At 37.0% G+C, this 20,768-nt stretch overlaps 1 protein-coding gene across 2 annotated transcripts in view; it reads right to left on the reverse strand.

Moving 5' to 3' along the window:
- Positions 1 to 644: 644 nt before the first annotated feature.
- The window catches only part of UBE2V2 (ubiquitin conjugating enzyme E2 V2), a 29,818-nt gene continuing 9,694 nt past the window's right edge, over positions 645 to 20,768 (reverse strand). The window contains exons 2-5 of one of the 2 annotated variants that reach the window (XM_082309189.1): positions 11,875 to 12,020; positions 8,504 to 8,629; positions 1,688 to 1,747; positions 645 to 1,513 (exon numbers count right to left, since the gene is read on the reverse strand). In XM_082309189.1, the coding sequence (XP_082165315.1) occupies positions 1,367 to 1,513; positions 1,688 to 1,747; positions 8,504 to 8,629; positions 11,875 to 12,020 (479 nt within the window). In that variant the 3' untranslated portion in view covers positions 645 to 1,366. The remainder of the gene's footprint in view (positions 1,514 to 1,687; positions 1,748 to 8,503; positions 8,630 to 11,874; positions 12,021 to 20,768) is intronic. The other variant, XM_082309190.1, reaches the window with a different exon arrangement.

A 20,768-nucleotide genomic window follows, 5' to 3' on the forward strand; every position in this document is an offset into this window, starting at 1 on the left:
CTACGAAGGCAGCGCTGTCACGGCATATGATACACGGAATGGAGATGGAAATATGATCATCTGCATTACAGGTGTAATTTTTATTAAAGCTTCATGAAGTTCCTTTTTTGTGTTTCAGAAAAGGCAAAAGTGGAACAGACAAAAAAAAAGGCAAGAAACATAAAAGAGGAAAAGATGCAAGAAAGCAAGATCAAGGCAGCAACTGCAAAAGCAAGACAAAGGGCTGAGAAGTAGGACAGACTTCAGCAACGTGGTCTGAAAACCGCTCAGAGGTCAAGTAAGCAAAGTGAAAGTTATGCTCATTTCTCAAAAGAATCTGGAGGGGAGGTGAAGGGGAGGGGGGTAGGCAAGGCTTTTTTGTTTTTATTTTGCAGTTCGTTTTGGGCATTGTTTGGGTTTTTTAAATATATATATATGTATACACAGTGCAAGCTTGTCTAAAGAAGTGGTACTACAGATGACAGAACTGGCTCCTCTGCAACAAACGGAACACCTTGACCTCTCAAGTAAACTAAGCATACAAAAGCGGTAAGAATAAAAGGTGCACGTAAAACCAGCAGCAATATTATGTTTGGCCTTCCACTACTTCTGCAAGTTACTGTACATATATTACATCACTATTATAGAAATGGCACAGCCTCAGACACTTTCCACATTTTATTTACATTTTAAGACTAACTTTAATCTCAATCACATATCCATACATTTCCTTTGTTTCACTAAAACTTAAATGCATGGTTTATTAGAACAAAGACTGTAAACAAATATTTGCCATGTCCGATACATGTAACACACAGGAGCTGCTTAACAGAAATTAATCCCCCCATTTTATAAATACAGGTATCAAAACAATCCTGAACATACTTTGTGACACTACTAGTAGTCGGCACCCACACCCTTGCAAAATTAAACAAGATGAGCAACGGTATTCACTGTACCTGCTACTTTAAAACAAATTTAACTGCAGCTCTTTTACTAAGCAAGATGGATAAAGCATGCCATTTATATTTTGCCTTCTCAAGAGATTATTTTCAGAAACATATATTATTCCACAGCAATCTGACACTTTCTGTCATGCTTTCATCTTGTAAAACCTGAATTTCAATTTTTAGGCTATTTCAGGCTTATGCTTAAATGACAGTGCCTCGATAAGAGAAAAAAAATAATTGTGCTGCCTTTTTCTCCCATAGTGCCTGAAAACATATTGGGCATACATATAATATATATATTCTTACAAATGTCCAGGTCATGTATACCAGCTGAAATTCTTTTAATGTGTGGGTGTTTGCATTGTGAGATTTAATCAAGACATTAACATGAGTAGAAGGTTGTTGTTTTAAGACAGAAGTTTGAGAATCAGCTAAAATTAATTGTTGTAAGTTTGTCCCTCTGGAGGTTGTGGAAGCTTCATATTTTCTTTGGACATCATTAGACGTCTTAGCTCTTGAAGTACAACTTTAATGCTATAAGAATTTTGCCATTTTGCTAACACTGGTATGCTCCGTGCATCCACCTGGAAAAAGAAGAGGGAGTTATAAGTTACAATGACATACAAAATCTCTACATAAATAACTGCTATTGACCTAACTGTTCTAAGAAAGAGTCTAAGCAGTCCCTGACACTTTCTCTGTGGCATAGAAGTCCCTGTGCTCATAAAATATTTTAAGGAAAACAATCATATACTTACACACAGATACAGATTCTGCAATAAAATCCACGCAGGTGGACCCTTCCATCTGTGTTGATACTAATATTAGTGAGAAAGAAAGGGCAGGGGTGGGGGAGTAGATCAGCGAGCCATTCACTGCAAAACTGGAGCCGTATCTCATAAAATATATTAATTTCTTTCAAATTACCCCCCAAAAAGAAAAAAGTAATCACCTTCATTATGCCAGTATATACACTTGGGGTTTCCTCAGTTCTTTAAAAGAACCTACCACACAAAAGTCCGTAGAATACCTTTTTAAAGGAAAATTTCCCTTGTTTTTCCCTTGCTACAAGTACTGTTAGTGATTTATTTCACATCGATATTACATGATGCTTCTGATACATCAAGAGTCACTACGTATACTAAGAAATGGCTTGAAATATTGGAATAACTGACTCATAATGTTTGGACATCTCTTAGTGCTTTGCATCCTTCTTACAGTAAGTCATCTTATGGAGCCGTGAAGATTACTGTACATCACTTACCAATTTGAATATGAACTGAAAGGAAAGGACATGGGACTTCTCCTATGCGTTTATAAAACCTGTGGGACAATTTACACAATTATATTATAACAGGGAGGTTTCCATAGGAAAGTCAGCAATTGAAAGTCAGCTTGGGAATTGTTTTGGCAGCAGGTAAGTCCTGGCCACCCAGCCCCTGCAAAGAGGAACTTAAGACAGAGGGGCCTACAGCTGTGCAACTGCAATGCAGGCCCATGGGCGGAACAGGGCTATTGCACACTACTGAATTTCACTGGTGGAGTAGCATAGGCAGCCCACATGGCTATAAAAGTGCTGGAAACTACTGATTTATGATTTAGGCAGCATAAAACATCAAGAAGTTTCTTATCCCATCTTAATTAGGGCAAACTGAAAGAAAAAAACAACACTGGAATCAGAAACAAGAACATTAACATAGATGTTTTATTTCTAGATTGTTCGAAGTGAGGCTGTCTATTTTTAGAACACCAGATGAGACTAAACTTTTCTGTAGGAGGAAACAAAGGCCAAGGTTTAACAACATGCTGGCTTGGGCAGCAATACTAACCCAAGAAAACTCTGCTCCCTCTCACTACGCACTTGTTCCTTTAACAGTGCTACTGCCTATCAGCTCAGGTGAACCACGAAATGCATGTGGAGCTACTTTCTGACCTGAACTGACAGAACCCACACAGTTTAAAAAAAAAAAAAAAACCACCTTGGAAAGAAGTGCCTAAGCAGGATCCTTGATCCAGTTCACAGCTCTGCACTATACACATTTCTCCTCACACTAGGTTCTGCTCAGAGTTGGGAACCCCTTAAAGTCAGCAGAGCTGCCAAAGACAGCATACCATCAAACCACAGTCTAGAAGGCAGTCAGATTACTTAATAATTATTGCAAACATTAATACCTTAGGAAGAAAAAGAGCATCAAAAGGAAAGCTCCATTATGCAGCAAGATCATGCCAGTTTAAAATACGCATGCGTGTATGAGCTAATACAGAAAGGTTTTGAAAGTAACCCTGGTCAGACCATCACTGTAATTCCTGGACTACTACTACTTTTTAAAGGGGTATTTGGTTTAATGTGGTAGATGAAAGAGGCAATATCAGAGCAGAATCATCTTAGCAACTGGAAAACAGGTTCTCTTTTCTTAAAAAGCAGACTATTAGATAAAACCACCAGTGAGTAAAAGGGAAATTCTCATAAGAGATCACCTGTGTTATCAAGCAGCAGCTTAAGTAAGGCATCATTTAGCCTGAATCTTTGTTCTGAGGTACCAAGCTCTTACAGATCTCTTCCTCTCTAATCCTTCTAGATAAGATTAAAGAAGGACACTCCAGAGTTTCTATCCAACAAGCTGGACCCAGCAAACTAGGAACAACATGAATTCATTTCAAAAGTTAGAACAGTGAACATCACACTATTCAAAACTGTTCTCCATATAGAAAATGCCATGAGAAATGCATGAGACCACCATTTTTCCTCATGGGGTCCTACAGAAAGAAGAAAAATTTCGTGGTGGTTAAGTATCATGGTAACAGAAGAAACAAGGGCTCAGACCTCATGTTCACTTCGCATACAGCTGCAGATGCTTAAGAGCTTATTTCCCCCCCTCTTGCACACAGACACGCTTATTAACATTTGTTAATACTTCTCTGCAGCTAACCTGACATCCTCTTCAACTTAGCAAAATGGAACAAAATGTGAGAGTACTCCCTGAATGCTTTGGTATAAGTCCTTTGGCAGACTAGTAGTTTAAAAAAATCTCCATGTTAGTCTGAATGACAATACTTTCTACTAAAGTAGCCGAGGAGAGATCACATTACATGTCACTGACCTGCCAAAAAAAAAAAAAGTATCAATAATCTCCCTGAGAAAAATAGGGGGAAAGAAACCACAGCAAACAACTACCAAGACCAGTATTATAGAAGCATAGAACCATAGAATCATTAAGGTTGGAAAGGACCTCTGAGATCATGAAGTCCAAACATTAACCTAACTGCCTGGTCCACCTCTACACCATGTCCCTACGCACCACATCCACATGTTTTTTGAGTACTTCCAGGGACTGTGATTGCACCACTCCCCTGGGCAGTCTGTTCCAATTAGTTGTAACAGAAGATTCCCAACCAGGAAAGATGTGCACTTGGGGGTGGAAGCCCATGTGATAATAAACTGGTTTAGAAGACCACTGGTAAACCAACATGGATAAGAAGGAAAAGGTAGGTTTAGATTTCAGTAGGTTTCAGAAAGAAAACTAATATAATTATCTGTTCAGATAAAGACTGGGTTAGCAAAAAATAGCTGGAAAGGCAGTTGCTCTAGGACTCCCCAAATGAATGTCTTCAGCCTGGCAATTCTGCTTTCATATCATCTTCCTTTTCCTCGCTTCTCCTCAACTGTGCCTTTGTAGGCTCTCTCAAGTCTGGAGATCTGCCTCAATTACCGCACACAGCAGTCAGTCACCAGTGCTGTTCAAACAATGCAATTCTACATACACTGGCTGTACTGGAATACGAGACCTCATCACTTACATGTAAGCTCCTCCAGCTTTTCTTTCTTGGCTGGGAATTTGTAGCAACAAACTCACAGACTGTAAACCCTGTTTTTACAATGTTATGAATGTTTTCTGAGTAAAGACTGCTAAGCATGACATTTTCATTGCTGTTCATCTCAAGTCTCTTTTCTGCAAGTCACCAACTTTTTTCATGACATCTTGCAGGAGTAAAGATTTTGGGTCAGGTTCTGTTTTCTGTGTTGCAGAATTTATTGCCAAGTTAGTGCACAATAAATTCACTTTATGAAGAACAATGATAAGATATTTGGAAGAATGACGCAAACTATGTTCAAATCACACAAAAGCATTAGGTAATATTCAAGTACACAGCCTGGGACACAGAGAGAGAAATTTCAAGGTCACATAAAAGCTAATAAAGCTGAAAATGGCAACCTGAAGACTATTTTGCTCTGGGGGTACACCATTGTAAATCTTTAAAAAATAGCAAGAGAATCAACATGTATAATGCATATTTTTTTTCTAAACAATTGAAATTAAAACAAATAATTTTACACAATGTTGCAAAGTATTCAGTGTTCATAAAGTTCCCAATATCGTAACTTTGTAAGTAGTGAACTGCTTTGTCTACAATAAAAATACTCAAAGCAATAACTGGACAACAGTTTACAGATTTATAGCTGACAGAGTCCCAAGTGAGTTTAAAGGAAACAAATATTTCCAACTGTAAATGGTATTTAAATGAACAGAAGTGATTGCAAATCCTGCAAGACAGACTGCTGAAGAGCACTCTCACAGATGCGAAAATCAGACGTCCTCAAAAGACCATGGGAAAATAAATTAGCACATCAGAATGCAACCTGTGTTTCATCAATACAGGATACACAAGTCTCCAAGAGAAAAGACCCCACAGCATTAAGAATGATAATTTAAAACCAATTTTACTACAGTGATGCCATTAGCACATAAAGGCATTTTGTCCAGCCCTACATAAATACTTGCACTAGCTTTTCTGACCTCAGTACCTTAATTCTGTATACAAACACAGTAGCTCCACAGGCAAATTGAAAAGCAAAAAAACACAAAAGCTTGCAGATAAGAAAAGGAATGCAATTTAGCAGGCTGATTCAGACCACTTAAGTTTAGTCTTTTGAGATAAAATACTCCTGAAGTAGCCCTCTCTTTTCCTGCACTAAATTTATCAAACAGCGATCTCTAGCATCCCTGAAGATATGCTGCTGATGGAAAAGTTACTTACAAGCAAAACTCCTCTCTCAGAATAATCAAACAAAAATTCAATAAACTTTTAATTGTCGGTACGGATAAATCATTACACACATGCACTTTTCATGCAAAGCATAAAGAGACTTGTAAGTCAAGAAGGTTGAGAACCACTGCCAACAAGGCAGTTTGGAGACTAGCTTCCTTAGACCACCATTAACTCTAGCACATATCCATCTCCCCCCTCCACCATTCACACTCCAACTCAACAGAAATTATCACCCTCTAAACTCATGCTGGGGGCTCTACTTTTCCTCAGGTGTTAACTGGCACGCACCTCCTGTAAAGTGTTCCTTAACAACGTTACAAATGCTTTGAGTAGTACGATAATACTGCTATGAGATAAAATTTCAGTTGCTGTTTATCTCAGGTCTCTTTTCTGCAAGTCACCAACTTTTTCAACTTTAAGCAATGTGATCAAAAGCTGCCTGTCAAAAAAACAGAGTGCAGAAGCATGGATAGCAGAGCTTGTCTGAAGACGAAACCCTGTCAATTCATTCAACGAATGCAGCAAACCGCTTTTGATCCATTATATGAAAGACGATCAGAAAGTGAGAGAGCAGCTTGGAAGAAACATGAAGAAACTAAAATAGGAAGCAGCAACGCGAACTGTTCCAGGGATGCTGAAGGTGCCTCCAGTTTATCTGACACATTTGGCACAACGCTAGTGAGCACAATGGCAAAATAAGCTAAAATGCAAGATACTGGGACAATGGGCACGTTAAAACTTACATAATAAATGAGTTTTAAATTCATTAGTTATGAAAACTATTTTCATTAAAAATATTATCTAGTCCTATTTAAATCCATTATAAAAATAAGTTATGCGCTTGCATGGCAAATCCTTCGTAAGATATAGTAGTTTATAGAACTGCTGGGGAAAAACTGAATTAAGGTTTTCTATAAGCTTATAAACTTATTAAAATCAAATTTTCCTGAAGCGATGACTGGATTTTAACAGTGCTTTTAAAACTACCAGGTAGATTTCCTGTTACAGTATTCACCCCACTCCTCAGCAAGCTGAGGGAGCGTAGACTTCTCCAGACAAAAGCTCAAGCCAACTGACTCGGTAAACACGAGCCTTCAGGCTTTGCAGGTCTGTGATTCTGCTTCCAGAAACCAACACCTATACTCTCAGGCATGCACAGATCAAGCAACGAGGGCATACTTCTTTACTGATTCAGAATAATACACATTACTAGGGAGAGAGATGAAAATAACATTATAAACATATCAAAAGCCCTGCTGCATTCCAGACTAGCAGCTTTTGCTAGTCACCACCTCTTAATAAACATATATACTTAGGCCACAAGCCACAGTTGTGATGAAGGGCAACACCTGGTTTGTAGATAGCAATTTCAGAAAGATTTTCAGGCAGAGTAAAGTTGTTGGCTACGCAAGAAGTACTTTCAAATTAATTTGAGATTATTTCTGAAGTGTTAGCGCACTGGCTTCGGATGACCAAACAGTACACTATCCTACCACCTACAACAGCTCAAATGAACCCCTAGGAATCTCTCCCTCCTCTACAGTCATTGAGATACTTAAGCTTCACATTACAGTACTGTTAATCACACAAATGCAAGTCCATCTTTCTTTTACATCTTGCAAATTATTTAAAATCCAAAGATGCTCTCTGACTCACCTCTAACTATTACCTTAACCCAATTACTTTGCATTCACTAGAGACAAACATACACAGGTAAGTGTGATATATTATTGTATTTCCTGCTGATGTACACACAACCACTGCAAATGCAAGACAGCTCACATCTCTCTTCACTGAGCAATAGGGTACCTCAGAGTTATTCACAGGACTAAAGTACCTAGTGAATAATGGAGTAACAAACTTGCTCAAGCTGCTGCCATTGCTCATGTACGTGAACTCATACCATCCTAAGTGTGGGATCAGTGAAAGTAACTTTTTGCAAATTGATCTTTAAAATGGGAAGTGATTACCATCTATATCATAAGACCTTAAGACTGAAGTTCAGAATCACCTTGGACTTGAATAAACCCATTATAAAGAAAATAAAAGTTTAAATACATCGGTTCATTATATGTGAGTTACTACATCCAGAGTGAGACTCATCAGGAATAACCTCCATTTTTAATTAACAGAAGCATCAGATAAAGTTTGTAGTACACCTGTTACAATATGAATCTAATCCCCTTTTGTAAGAGCATTACAAGGGAAATACCTACACATGGCTTAAACACTTATTTTTTTCTTTTCAAAACTAAAATCTTCAGCTTCATTTAAAAGAAACGAATATTTCAATACTATAAATAATACTCATCTCATTGATAAGCGACTAAGCGCCACTAACATACTGTAAATAACTACAGATCTGGAGTAGTAGGCAACTAAAATTTTATTTAAACCAACTACTTATATTGTAAAATTTAAATAAGAAAGCTATGTCCAACATGCATATTCTTCACCTGGGTTTTTCACAGAAATAATTTATAGTACAGATTAACAACATGGTTGATCTTACCATTTCAACTTACCATTCCATTGGAATTATTTATTCCATTCATATTAATTTTAGTTACAAATCTAACTGTAGGAGGTGCTTCTGGATATTTAGGTCCACACTCTACTTTCAGACTGTATATTCTGTTTTCATAGTTTGTCTAGAAAGCAAAAAAACAGACTAATGCATCTTATTGAAAGCTGAATATTAATTAAAAAACAAAGCAAAGGTAAGAGGAATAAAGATGAAGAAATAGTAAATAGTTATAAATCTGTTAATATTAAGTACCAGTTGATAGTCTTGGATTACTTATTGATATTCCACTGTTTTGGCTAAATTGATTACTTGATTAATATGTATAAATTACACTACTTATTGACTGTACCATACAAAAGTATTAATAGAACACAGTTCTTTTTTTAATGCACATTTACTCTTATCCCTGCTACCCGCCTGCATTCCCAAAATTACTTTGGCACAGTAGGGGGTTGAGAGAAAATCAATAATCTTTAGGAAAATTACCACTTTCCCCTGTAAAAAAATATCTAACACTGCAAAAAAATTGGAAGTGGGGAAAGACAAAGATGCCAATAATCCAACAGTTAAGACACAACCAAGAACAAGGTGAAAATAGTATTTGCAAAAAACATATTCTAAAAGTAATTAACACTCCATAAGATATCTAAGACTTCCATAGCTGAGGATTGCTTGGTTTACTAGAGGATTTATAAACTTCGGACAGTAAAGTGACAGCTAGTTTGCAGAAGACGTCACTCCAAAGTTACCATGGAACAGATCATTCTAAGTACAAATGTATCTTGAGACGGTCCAATTAGAGATTAATACGGTTCTATCTTTTTTTTAATCTTGTCAAGTAGGCCATGCATAATAAAAAGTGTCAGTGGCTCTGCTGGTCACTGATGCACATGCCTCTGTGCTCCAAAAGGAAAATAAGCCCAGTTTCTACATCTGTCTTTCCATTGGCACAACAGATACAGCTAACATGAACCCAAAGCAGTAACATGCCTCTGAACTTTCCAGAAGTACCATCTTTAAGCTGTTCTGCATCAGCCAGCTGTCACTTTCTCCAAGCAGAAGTATCCACGCAGTCTCCACGCAGTCAAGTTAGCAAATGACAGTCCACTCTGCGGTCAATTAAAAGGCAGAGTGGAAATCGGACTACTGAAGCACCCGAACTGTGTCCTACAGTTCAGAGAAGCCACAGAGACTGAGCAACAAGTGGGTAAGAAAGAAACAAGGCGGAGCAGGACATCCTTTTTTAGAAAAAAGGTTTTCTAGTATTCATTCCCATTAAAGCTAAACTCCCAATAAAAGTAATCTTGTCCTGCTACAGGTAACATAGCTGCTACCACAGCAAGAAAACACAGTAACAAAATTTCTCATTATTCACTCAGATAAAACAATTTACTTCCCCAGAGTGGGATGCTGTCATTTATAGTGGAAATATGCCAAAACGTATGTATACTGCTCACGACTCTGAAAAATCCTAAGAATGGCACTCATTCTCATTCCCTTATTCCTATTCAGGTGGCTTTTCAATTTTGCTCAGTGTTTCAAGTCACTGTTTTACTGCAAGCCAAGCATCCCTGGCTAGCTCCCCAAAAAGCCTAAAAAAACCCTCCATTTTTTTGGGGTCAGAAAAATGTTTCCTTTAATCCAAAACAAATCTTCCTCTCCCCCCTCCATTTTGGTTCACCCTTCAAATGAAGCAACAAAAAAAAAAAATTGATAAGCGATTTTTGCACAGCTCTAGAAAAGCTACCTATGTGAAGAAATTCATAATGTGGACATTGTTAGCAACTTTCTCTGTGTTCTGCCTAACTGCACACTGTCTACCTAACTCAACCAATTCAAAAAAACACTCATCATCTACAAACTCTGAAACTGGATATGCAATTCTTCTCATCAAAGTAGCACCACTGGCTTTGCAGCTGGTGGCTTTCACTTTCTACAGTCACCATGTACTGCAAGTCATTCTATCAGCAAGACTGCATGTCCATGAAATGGCCTAAAAATATTACTTGTATGCGTTCTTTCATAAAGAAAATAAAATTACAGCAATATAAATTGACCAGAATTAAAAGTGCATCCCAGATTGGCTTTTTATTTTTTAAAACATATGGGATCCTACATAATAATCATTCCCTTCAAAGATGTCTTAGGAGTCTATCTTAGGTTGAACCAGAAACCAGTCACAGGCAGTTCTGGAGGCTGTCTGGAGAGTCAGGGAGACACTACTTTAGTTAGCTCCAATTTGCAAGTTCTTTTCAAAACCTGTAAGACTACAAACTTTCTTCAAAATGTATTCAAACACTGTGATTCCACAGAAGCTAGTATCCAAAGCATACTGTCATTACACTTATATTTTAAATTGGTTCTCTCTCAAGTGCATCCAAATCTTAGGAGCTCAGCAAAATTATACAGATGTTCAAAACAGTCTGCTGCAAGTTACGACTAACTCTGACTTCCAAAAGGAGCTTGAATTACACTGAATCTAACTCTGGAACTCTGTTACTCTGGAAGACATTATCTTCACCGAGGCAATTTCTGATCTCAGTTCTTGTCTTGCACAGTTCTTTCAATAAGCCCTGCAGCACTAAAGGACACACAAGATAGTAACTTCATGTTAGCAGTGAAAGACAGATGCCAACTTAGAGCTACGTGAAGTATACTCATTTAAAGTTCTCATTTAGGCAGTGATCTTTGGTATCATATTGTAACTCATGAGAAAGCGTGCACAAACGCTATGCGTCAAATAAAGGTGTGTCCATTCATATCTGATGAGGCTGACACTGAGACACTAGAGCTGATTACTTCTCTTGCAGGTTTTATCAGTCTAGATGACATTCTACAGAACTTAGAAGGTCAGAAGGATTTGAACTTTGTGTATCTATTTTATCTTACTAGAGGTAGTTAAAATGTGCTTGGTCTTTAGGCATGATTCAACTGAATTGCACAAACTGCTACACTGAAACACTTCGATAAAAGCTGTGAAAGTTGAAAATATATTGTCAGTTTGCTACAGAATTGAAATTACTAGGCACATATGATGAACTGTGGAAAGACAGTTACCCTGTTTACTGTACTACCACTGTACACTTATGTGCAGTAATGATGGAAATACAGACTAAGTATATCCCTAACTCAGTCTCAAATCACAACTGGCTTATACAGAGAGCTGCAGAAACATGTACTAGAAGAGGCTAGACTGAAAACACTTACTAATATGCCAGGAAGTGATGGATTCTAACATGCATATACAGTGTTTCTACAACTTCATACATTCAATTTTAACTAATTCCTTTACACTGTAGCAAAGTAACCGTTTTTGCATTTTGTACTGCCTACAAACTTAAGAAAAATGTTTTATTTCATCACACTTACCCTCGGTGGCCCAATAATCATTCCTGTCCATCTAGTGAGTGTCATATCTTCATCATCTTCAAGGCCCCAGCTTACTGTACCATCACCTACTCCTTTCTGCCCTTCTTCAAGTTCTTCCAACAAGCGAAAATTACGAGGTACTTTAACTAGAGAAAAGGGAAGAATGTAATTAATACTGTTCACATTAAGGAAAAGCTAAATAATTTCATTGCTTTTATATGTTATGAACTAGCAACTGCTGAATAATACTTTCAAAGCTAAACAAATATTTCCTACCTAAATTTATTTAGCACTCAAATTGTTTTGAAGCAACTAACCACTTCACTGGAAGCTAGTTACTACCAAGTGATAGCAATACAAACTATAGAAGAGAAAATAAAAGAGCTCTCTTAAGTTTGACATGACTTAATTCAGGTTTTCCTTCCCAAGCACAGTATTGTTTAGAGCCAGTACATTTCAAAATCAATTCACTGTCTGTCAAGTTCAACTCAATCAGAATCCACATAAAATTGATATGGCAAATTCCTTCCAAAAATAATTAAAGAATGCAACATTTAACACAAATTATCTTAATAAATGTAAACTGTAAGAGAAAGTTTGAAACATTTTCTCTTGATTTCATTTGATTTTAAAAAAACCCAACACTTTAGTATCTGAAAACAAACAAAAAAAATCAAGTCTTTTTTAATCTAGTGATTATTATTTGCACTTAACAGTGGGGAAAAAAAATAAGCAGCACAGAAACACTGATTAAGTTGTTAAAGAGAGAGAATGACATTCACAACAGAATATGAAGATGTACTGCCTCTAAAGAGAGCCAAGTAATATTCACTTACTGAACTATAATTACTGGATTTTGATTATTATACATGAAAACAGACAGATACTGCTAGGTGTTAAACAAGTGGATGTTTAATTGCTTTACATCACAGAAGCCAAAATGGTATTTCAGCACTGATGTAGGGAAGAAAGCTAATTAACACTTGTGCATGCAATCATGGTATGCTTTTATTATGAAATAAAATATGCACAACAATGTAGTAGCAATATTACAATACACTAAAACTTCTTATTTTCTTACAGCTGCTTGCAGCTGTATACTTTTTCTTATAGGTATTTACAGCTATAGTGTTTTCCATGATTTTTACTAGAGATCCTTTCTTGTACTGGAAGAATCCACGTACTCTATAAAACTAAAACTCTAAGACTGGGTACATACAAAGTTCTTAGCAAGGAATACATACTATGCAAGTTTTAAAAAGATGGGGGTCAAAGAAAACTGGTTTTCATATCAGTTATTTAGTCACTAGGATTTAAGGTTTTACACTACCCTAGTCTGTATTCCAAGCAGTCTCTATGCAAAAAATGAAGACCAACAGCATACAGTATGATTATTTAGTCAATACGTATGCATATGGACCAGTATAGATAAACATACCCTTCAGCAACTATTCAAATAGCTTATCTTGCATAACTATGGTTCCTCCTAAATTGTGTTAATTTTTTTTTTTTTTTTTTTAAATAACACAGACTAGGGAGAGGCTCCTAAAAATTGCAGAAATTATTGTCTCCAAGTTCTCCAAATTCCCAGGAAAAAGCATTACAAGTATACTATCAGGAGAGCGCAAGGAAATTAAATCCCTCATGTATGGCCTCACCTTCCTTCCTGCTTTGGTATTACCACTCATCTGAGCCCACAATGAGCTACTTCAGCTTCCTAACTGAGCAGAAAATTATACATTTTGGTTAGTCTCCTGACAGCTTAACAAACCAGCCCAGCTCACAGAGAGATCTGACAAGTACCAGCATGAAAAGTGCAGCCATGGCAGCAAAAACTCAGATAACCTTGATGTAAAAACATGTTTTAATGGAGCTAAAATACTCTGGAAGGTTATTTTCACAGATAAGAGTTCACATATGATTACCTGAAAGTACTAGCACAGTAATCAAGGAGCAGATCGTATCTCAGTACTTTAGCATAGATACTTTTAAAAAGCTTCACTGAAATTCGTTTGCCCATTCCTCTGGTCCCATCCCGACTTGTTATTATCATTAAATCTGTACACTTACATATTTAATTCAGACTAGGGATGAGAACTGACAATCACACTTCTATCACATTATAGAGCACAAGGTTTTTACTTTTGCTCCAGATTCATACATGCTCTGGAAGGGAGTCTGCCAGTAAAAGGTTAATGCTAACCTTTAAAAAAAAAAAAAAATTAAACCAGCAGGATAAACTTCTACTAAATTTCTTGTTTTGCATCACGACTCAAACAAAAAAACCCCACAAAACCCCATCCCCAAAACCCATGTACTTTAGCATCCAATCATTATCTTAGACTTCTCCAGGGGCATAAATCCATCATTTCTCAGAATTCTTGCTCTGACTGCAGAACTTCAGAGTTACAGTTTACCTCTTTAAAAAGCACATATAAGACAGTAGCAAATAGGCTTTAAGTTTATTTCTGATCACCTGCTATCACCTTTCAGTGCAGCTGAGATGACCCAACTGCTCATTGCCAAGAGAAGAGGTTCCATGCCTTCTCCCAAAACTCTGTTCTTCTCGCACTAACAAGGCTCCTCTGTTAGCCAAACTAGCACACTAATTTAGCAAAATGCTGTTTTTCCTTCAGGCAAAAATCAAATCCAACCAGTTAATCAACTGAATTGACTCAGGAAGAAAGATCAACAAATGCCAGAGCTGACTGCTGTGTCTTTCAGTGCCTTCCTTTGCAAAACCATGGGTGTGGGGATGAGGGAGCTTTTTGTGGCAAAAAGCCATTGGACTGGCTCAGTTGTATAATAAAATTGTACTCAATTAAAAAAACTATAGGAGATGGCAATTACTAGAGAATAACAACCCCTTATGACTAACTATCCTGTGTTGATCACATTTTTTCCACTACGTTGCCTGTGCTCACTAGTTCCCCTAACTGCCCAAGGGGAGCAGTGAAGGACTTGGGAAACCTCCAGAACATCTCCAGAAAATAATTTAGATCTGCTCTGAAAACAGACAAAACAAACATCTGACAGCAAGTGGCAGGCTCCCCACACTAATGTTCCTATCAGTGCCAGAACTAGGTAGCAAAACACTGCTCTGAAGTTAAAAATAAGAGTCAAAACACCTCATGTTTAAAAAAAAAAAAACCCCAAACCAAACAAACAAAAACCCGACCCCAGATCACACCACCCTACTGAGATTCCAACCCATTAAAAAAACTCTCAGGAAAAAAAAGATGTTAGTTCTCAACAAAAACTGGACCAAAGATACGTTCAAACAGGTTCCCTTTCAGAAAGTTACACAGCCCTACAACATTTGAGTTGGGGTCACCAGAAATGACTGTATGAATTAAGATAAAACCTCTATTTCATAAGAGCACTTATGAGCACTTATTTAAGGGACCTAGTTCACTTCTGCAAACATATTCTATTCCTTTATTTATGAGTTCATAGGACATGCACAAGATCTTCTTATGCAATCGTGTATTTAAGATTTGGACAACCACCTCTCCCATCCTATTTCCAAAGAGATACCCTGATTTGTCAACCAACATGAGAGGGGCAGAGCAACAAGCTGTGCACATCTTAATTATGAATGTCTACCAGAGCTTTTTGCAATGAAGGATTACCAGGTCACTATTTCCTGGCTTAAAAAAACAAAACAAAACAGAAAAAAAAAAAACCGAACCCCACTAAACTGCTTCTATGTCCCTGCCATAAATGATTAATGTTTTATCCTCAATAATTCAAACTTCAGTTGAAGCCACTACTGAATGTTTTATTAGAAAACCATTGTTGACAGATTTCTGACAATACTTTAAAAATTAACACAGTGAATTAAAAAAATAAAAAAAACCCCACACCTTACCTTTATAATTACAGTCTTAGAAACTACCAGCAAACTGAACTGGAATTAAATGCTAACACTGTCCTGAGCGTCCACTCATGCACACTATTGTGCTCTACATGTTTGCTTTGGTCATGCTATAACCTTTACATAATACAAATCTACCTAGTTTGAAGAACAGAATACGTGTACAAGATTGCTCCTTCTTTCCAGTAAAACAAGAGCAGGAACTTCTACCTAGAAGATCAGGTAATGATGGTCTGGATCTTTTGGAAATTAAGTTTGCTCCTAGTATAAAGTAAAAAATTCTTGTTATTACTATTTCATGTATTCCAGAAGGCACAATCTAAATTGTATGTTAATGGTGCATACACAATCGGCAGTTTTGTCTCTAATCCAGACAATACAATTCATCAAATATTTGCTAAAAACTTTGAAATATTCCTTGACGGAATCTGGATAAGAATCAGCATTTCATTTACAGAATTTCGACAATGAAACAACATCCTTCTGTTCTAGTTTGCAGCTCATCGGCAACAGGACATTACAGAAACCACCCCCATTCTTCAGCTGACTACCAGACCCCAGGTGTACCTTCTGGAACAAGTGGTGGCAACTGAAGGGAGAAATGCCTCTAGCCTTTCACCACCACAGGCCTGCCAAATATTGTTCTCCCCAATTCCACTCGCTGATGGGACCACTAATCAGCTTCAGACAAGTGCAGACAGGTTGTTTTTACTTCCCATAATAGGCATCCCTCAGCTAAAACCTCTCGCTTCCAAGTGAAGGGGATTAAAGCAGTCATGCGATTTTATCACTGGCAGAGCTGTAGGAGTGGTAAGCTCCACTCAGTAGGCTGTGATTAACGGCTAGGTACAGCACTGGACCCAGCACAGCTATTTGCAATGATGGACTAAGGCTCTCCATATGAAAAATATAGCTGGGTTCATCAAGATTAAAAAACAAAACAAAAGCAACCTCTGCCCCCCAACCTCTTTTTTGTTTGTCTGCAAAGCTTACCTCACTATGGATTTTACTGGCAAATAACTCCTGGCCCCTCAAAACTGTGCACAGGAACTGTCAAACAGTATTTACCAAGTTTTCACAAAGAGTTGAAGTAAACATATTTTGCTTAAAAAAAAAAAAAAAACAACCAACAAACAAAAAAAACAAATAACCACCCAACACCTACTCATGCCTACATATACCAATAGTTTTTAATTTAGAAGTTTAATCATGAAAATGGACTACAGAAACTGGTACCTATTAGAAATCCATGGAAGTAACAATGAATTTAATACCTTGGAACAATGAGAAAATAATAAAAGCAGAATCAGTAAATAAAGACTTAAATTAAGCAGGAGGGTCTGCGTTCATACTTACGGAGCTACTTCAGACATCACATTATAAACCACCAAATTAATAGAAGCAAGAAAGTACACTATCCCACAGGACAAGTGTTAGAAAAGAAGTTACAGCTATGCTTTTATCCAGAATCTGCATAACCTGAAAAAACATCGGGGGGGTGGGGGGGGAGGGAATCTTCAGTATCCTTTAGCAAGACCAACAGCCTTCACTGGAGCAATAAAGGGGAACTGGCTGGATGGACCTGCTCTTGATAATATGTCAAGACACAGTTCCACAGTTGGTAATGCCAGATCACCCGCTAGTACGGAGATTTAATCAGCATCAAGACAGAACACACAATTGCACTTCTGTCAAATTTGACAGAGCACACTGACTACACTAAATCACATTTTTAAACAATTCACATGGACACACTCCTTCAAATACAGTTGGTAGTCGAAGCTCCCTGCATATCAAATGATTCTTTGCCATGTAACAGGCAAGAGTGGGATAACCTACACTCTAATCTTCTCCCTGCCGCTTACAAAAGGGAGTCATAACCCTAATTTTTCATAGATTGGCTCAAAGCCTAAAGTATGAGGTTTTCTGTTACATCCAAAACTACTTTTTATAATAATTGTCTAGTACAATATCCATACCAACATTCAGTTTCTCTTAAAATCTTCCTGAGCTCTTGCCTTCAATCACTCCTGAAAGTTACATCCATACCAGGAGCCTTTTACCATAGTTATACCAGCATACTCCATACTGCCAGCACACTCCCCAACACAGCTATAGAAACAAACCTTAATATGGACCCAAGAACAAGTTATATCAGTAAATTATACATTAACACAGCTAGGACACTGTCAGGGATGCTATTCCTCCTGATTAAGATAGCTACGTCAGGAAAAGTCTGTAGTATAAACAATTTTGAATGTATGAGTTTTCTTTTGCCCATTGACTTCCAGCTAACAGAAACTGAAAAAATATGTATAGCTTGGTAACAAAAACTCCCAAATCCCATTCAACAGCTTCAGGCTTGCAGAAAAATAAGTATTTTTGTAATGAGAGGGAAGGGGGGAGGGATGTCAGCCTTGCAAATTCTAAGCCATAATACAATTTCTCCTGGGGCAGGGAGGGGAAGAAATAAAAAATTCCACAGAGAAACACATAGAAAATAACAGGTTCCTTTTAGCCTGAACAATTCAGAAGTCATCTTGCTCTGGACAAAATAAAGCAAGAAACTGAAATACTGTACTAACAACAACAACACACCACACACCCACAAAAACAACAGAAAACAACCAAAGCCTTAAATAGGCAATACACAAAAAAGAGAGGAAAGAAGGCTAACAAGAAATGCTAACATATTCTATTGCGTCTGCAAAAAATATTCCTGTGGAATTAAATTTTTGGAAGACACTCTTCTCTGAAAAAACACTGTTTTTTTTAAAAACATGATCTATATTTTTGTTTGCCAGTTACCCTGCTCACATCACATACTCTTTTGCCTAGTAAAATATTCTGTGAATACACACACAGAAAATGGCTGACTTACTATCAGGAACCTACTATCAAGAAGTATTACCAGGTTTACTGTAATGACATTGTAATTATCTGAGGTTGATCACAGTAACCTGGCTCCAAAACCCAGAAGTATTTCTAGTAACTTGCCTATTAACAAAGTTGGACATGGGAGCTTTGTCTACAAAAGAACTCCATCGCTACCATTAGTAGTGGAATGCAGCAAGTCAATAGTGAACTTTTTTTTTTTTTTTTTGTTTTAAATCAAGAATGTTACTACAAACATAGTAAAAGCACTGTTTCCAATAACCAAAAAACCAACATGATTCTTTTTCAAGGCAAACAGACATTTTCAGTGAAAAGCAATACATTTTTTTTTCCCAGTAGCTACGGAAGCATCCAGCTGCTGCTGCAGAACTCAATCTGTGAATCAACCCAGCCATGCACTACCGAATGTACAGTGAGCCTACACTGAGAAAACTGTACCTTCATTAAATGGGTTTGATATATCTTGATATTTCTGTTAATTGAAACTTCTGCTTTCTTAGAATTAGGGGTACATCCCACTTCTTCGAACTGCTTTCCAACCAAATTTTGATATACTTCAGTAAAATTCAAATTCATAATTCTGTATATCATTAGTATTCATAAAGCTACATTTACTATACACTATTTTTCTCTATTTTCCTTCAGCAAGTATGTCCCAAAGCAATGGAATTCAGGCAATAGAATATTCTGCATTAACAGTTTTGAGTTTAAATTGGGAAAGTACTATGTTAACTTAAATGGTGGAATGAAGGTATTTAGCAGCAATATGTGGCCCATACACATTGATCAGGACGGTGAATAAGGTAGTAAGCAGTTCTAGCATGTATGGATGAAACGTCCATATAATGCAAGCATAGTATTTTCCACAGGAACATTCCAGTCATCAGTGATTTTGTCACATAAAACCAAACAGATGCATTTCTATCAATGATAACAGAATACAGAAGGATTTTATTGAAGTCACTCAGTACAGACAGATGACATAAAAAGACAACAGGTAACAGAGACCCCAGAGCACTCTGTGCTTCCAAAATTAATCATGGGCAACTCCTGAAAAACAACAATGATCTTCAATGCTTTCTTCTCCATTTTGCTAGTGTCTAAAGTATGCATTGTGCCGGATCAATTGAACGGTGTCTTGTCATTACTGTCCGCAACTGACAAAGCTGTAAGCAACAGCAGTTTAGATCTGCAGACTCATGAAGACTAACCTAACTAAGCTTACCTGTGGAAAATTTCTAGGAATAGAAGTTCAAGAAGAAAAACAAGTCTGACATAATCAGGTAAAAATCCATTTCCATGTAAAATGAAATGATTCATCCCAAAAGAAACAAAACAAGATGACTAACTTTAGGAATTAATAAGAAAAAAGATGGGTAGCAGTTAAGTTTTCACAGCTCAAGTAAACAAATGTACATCAATGAACACATATAGAGAAAATGGCCATTTATTCAATGCGTTCAATGTTTATCATAATTTAGAGCCAGTTTTGTTACAATCCTAAATGTCAGAAAACTGCCATCTTGCAAGAATTAAAGAAATCACCTGTACTCAACAGAGCTGGTAAGAATTGAATAGGCTATTCCACTTCTTTGCAGGACTAAAATTATACATATATTTATATAATATATGTTATATATATTATATAAAACATTATATATATATAATATATTTGACTGTGTAGGAGCTCTGGTTAACTTCTTTTGCATTTTATAATATTTAAAATTAAAAAAAGAATTTGAAAGGACACAGGTGGGAAGACTTCAAGGAGGAGGTGCAATTCTAGGAAATACATTGAAGTTAAAGTATGCATTTCATCGGGTTTTGTTTTTTTCTTAGGAAGATATGGCTCCTTGCTGAGCAGGAGCCAAGAAACAGTCACAGCAGTGTGAAAGTTACGAACCTTCATCTTAAAACCTTCCTTTTGGTTAAAGCTACCTAAAGTAATATTCCTCTTCAAAATTACATTGGTGATAATTTCTATTTATTTCACTTAAGTGAACTCTTACATTTGTTGATATATTAACAGACACAGTTCAGAACTAAAGTTAGGCTGCATGAAAACAACTTCCATAGGAATTTCCTTTATATTTGAGTCTAGCCACAGCCATAAACGTTCTGT

This window comes from Platalea leucorodia, assembly GCF_965183815.1.
Source record: "Platalea leucorodia genome assembly, chromosome: 1".
Lineage (NCBI taxonomy): Eukaryota > Metazoa > Chordata > Aves > Pelecaniformes > Threskiornithidae > Platalea > Platalea leucorodia.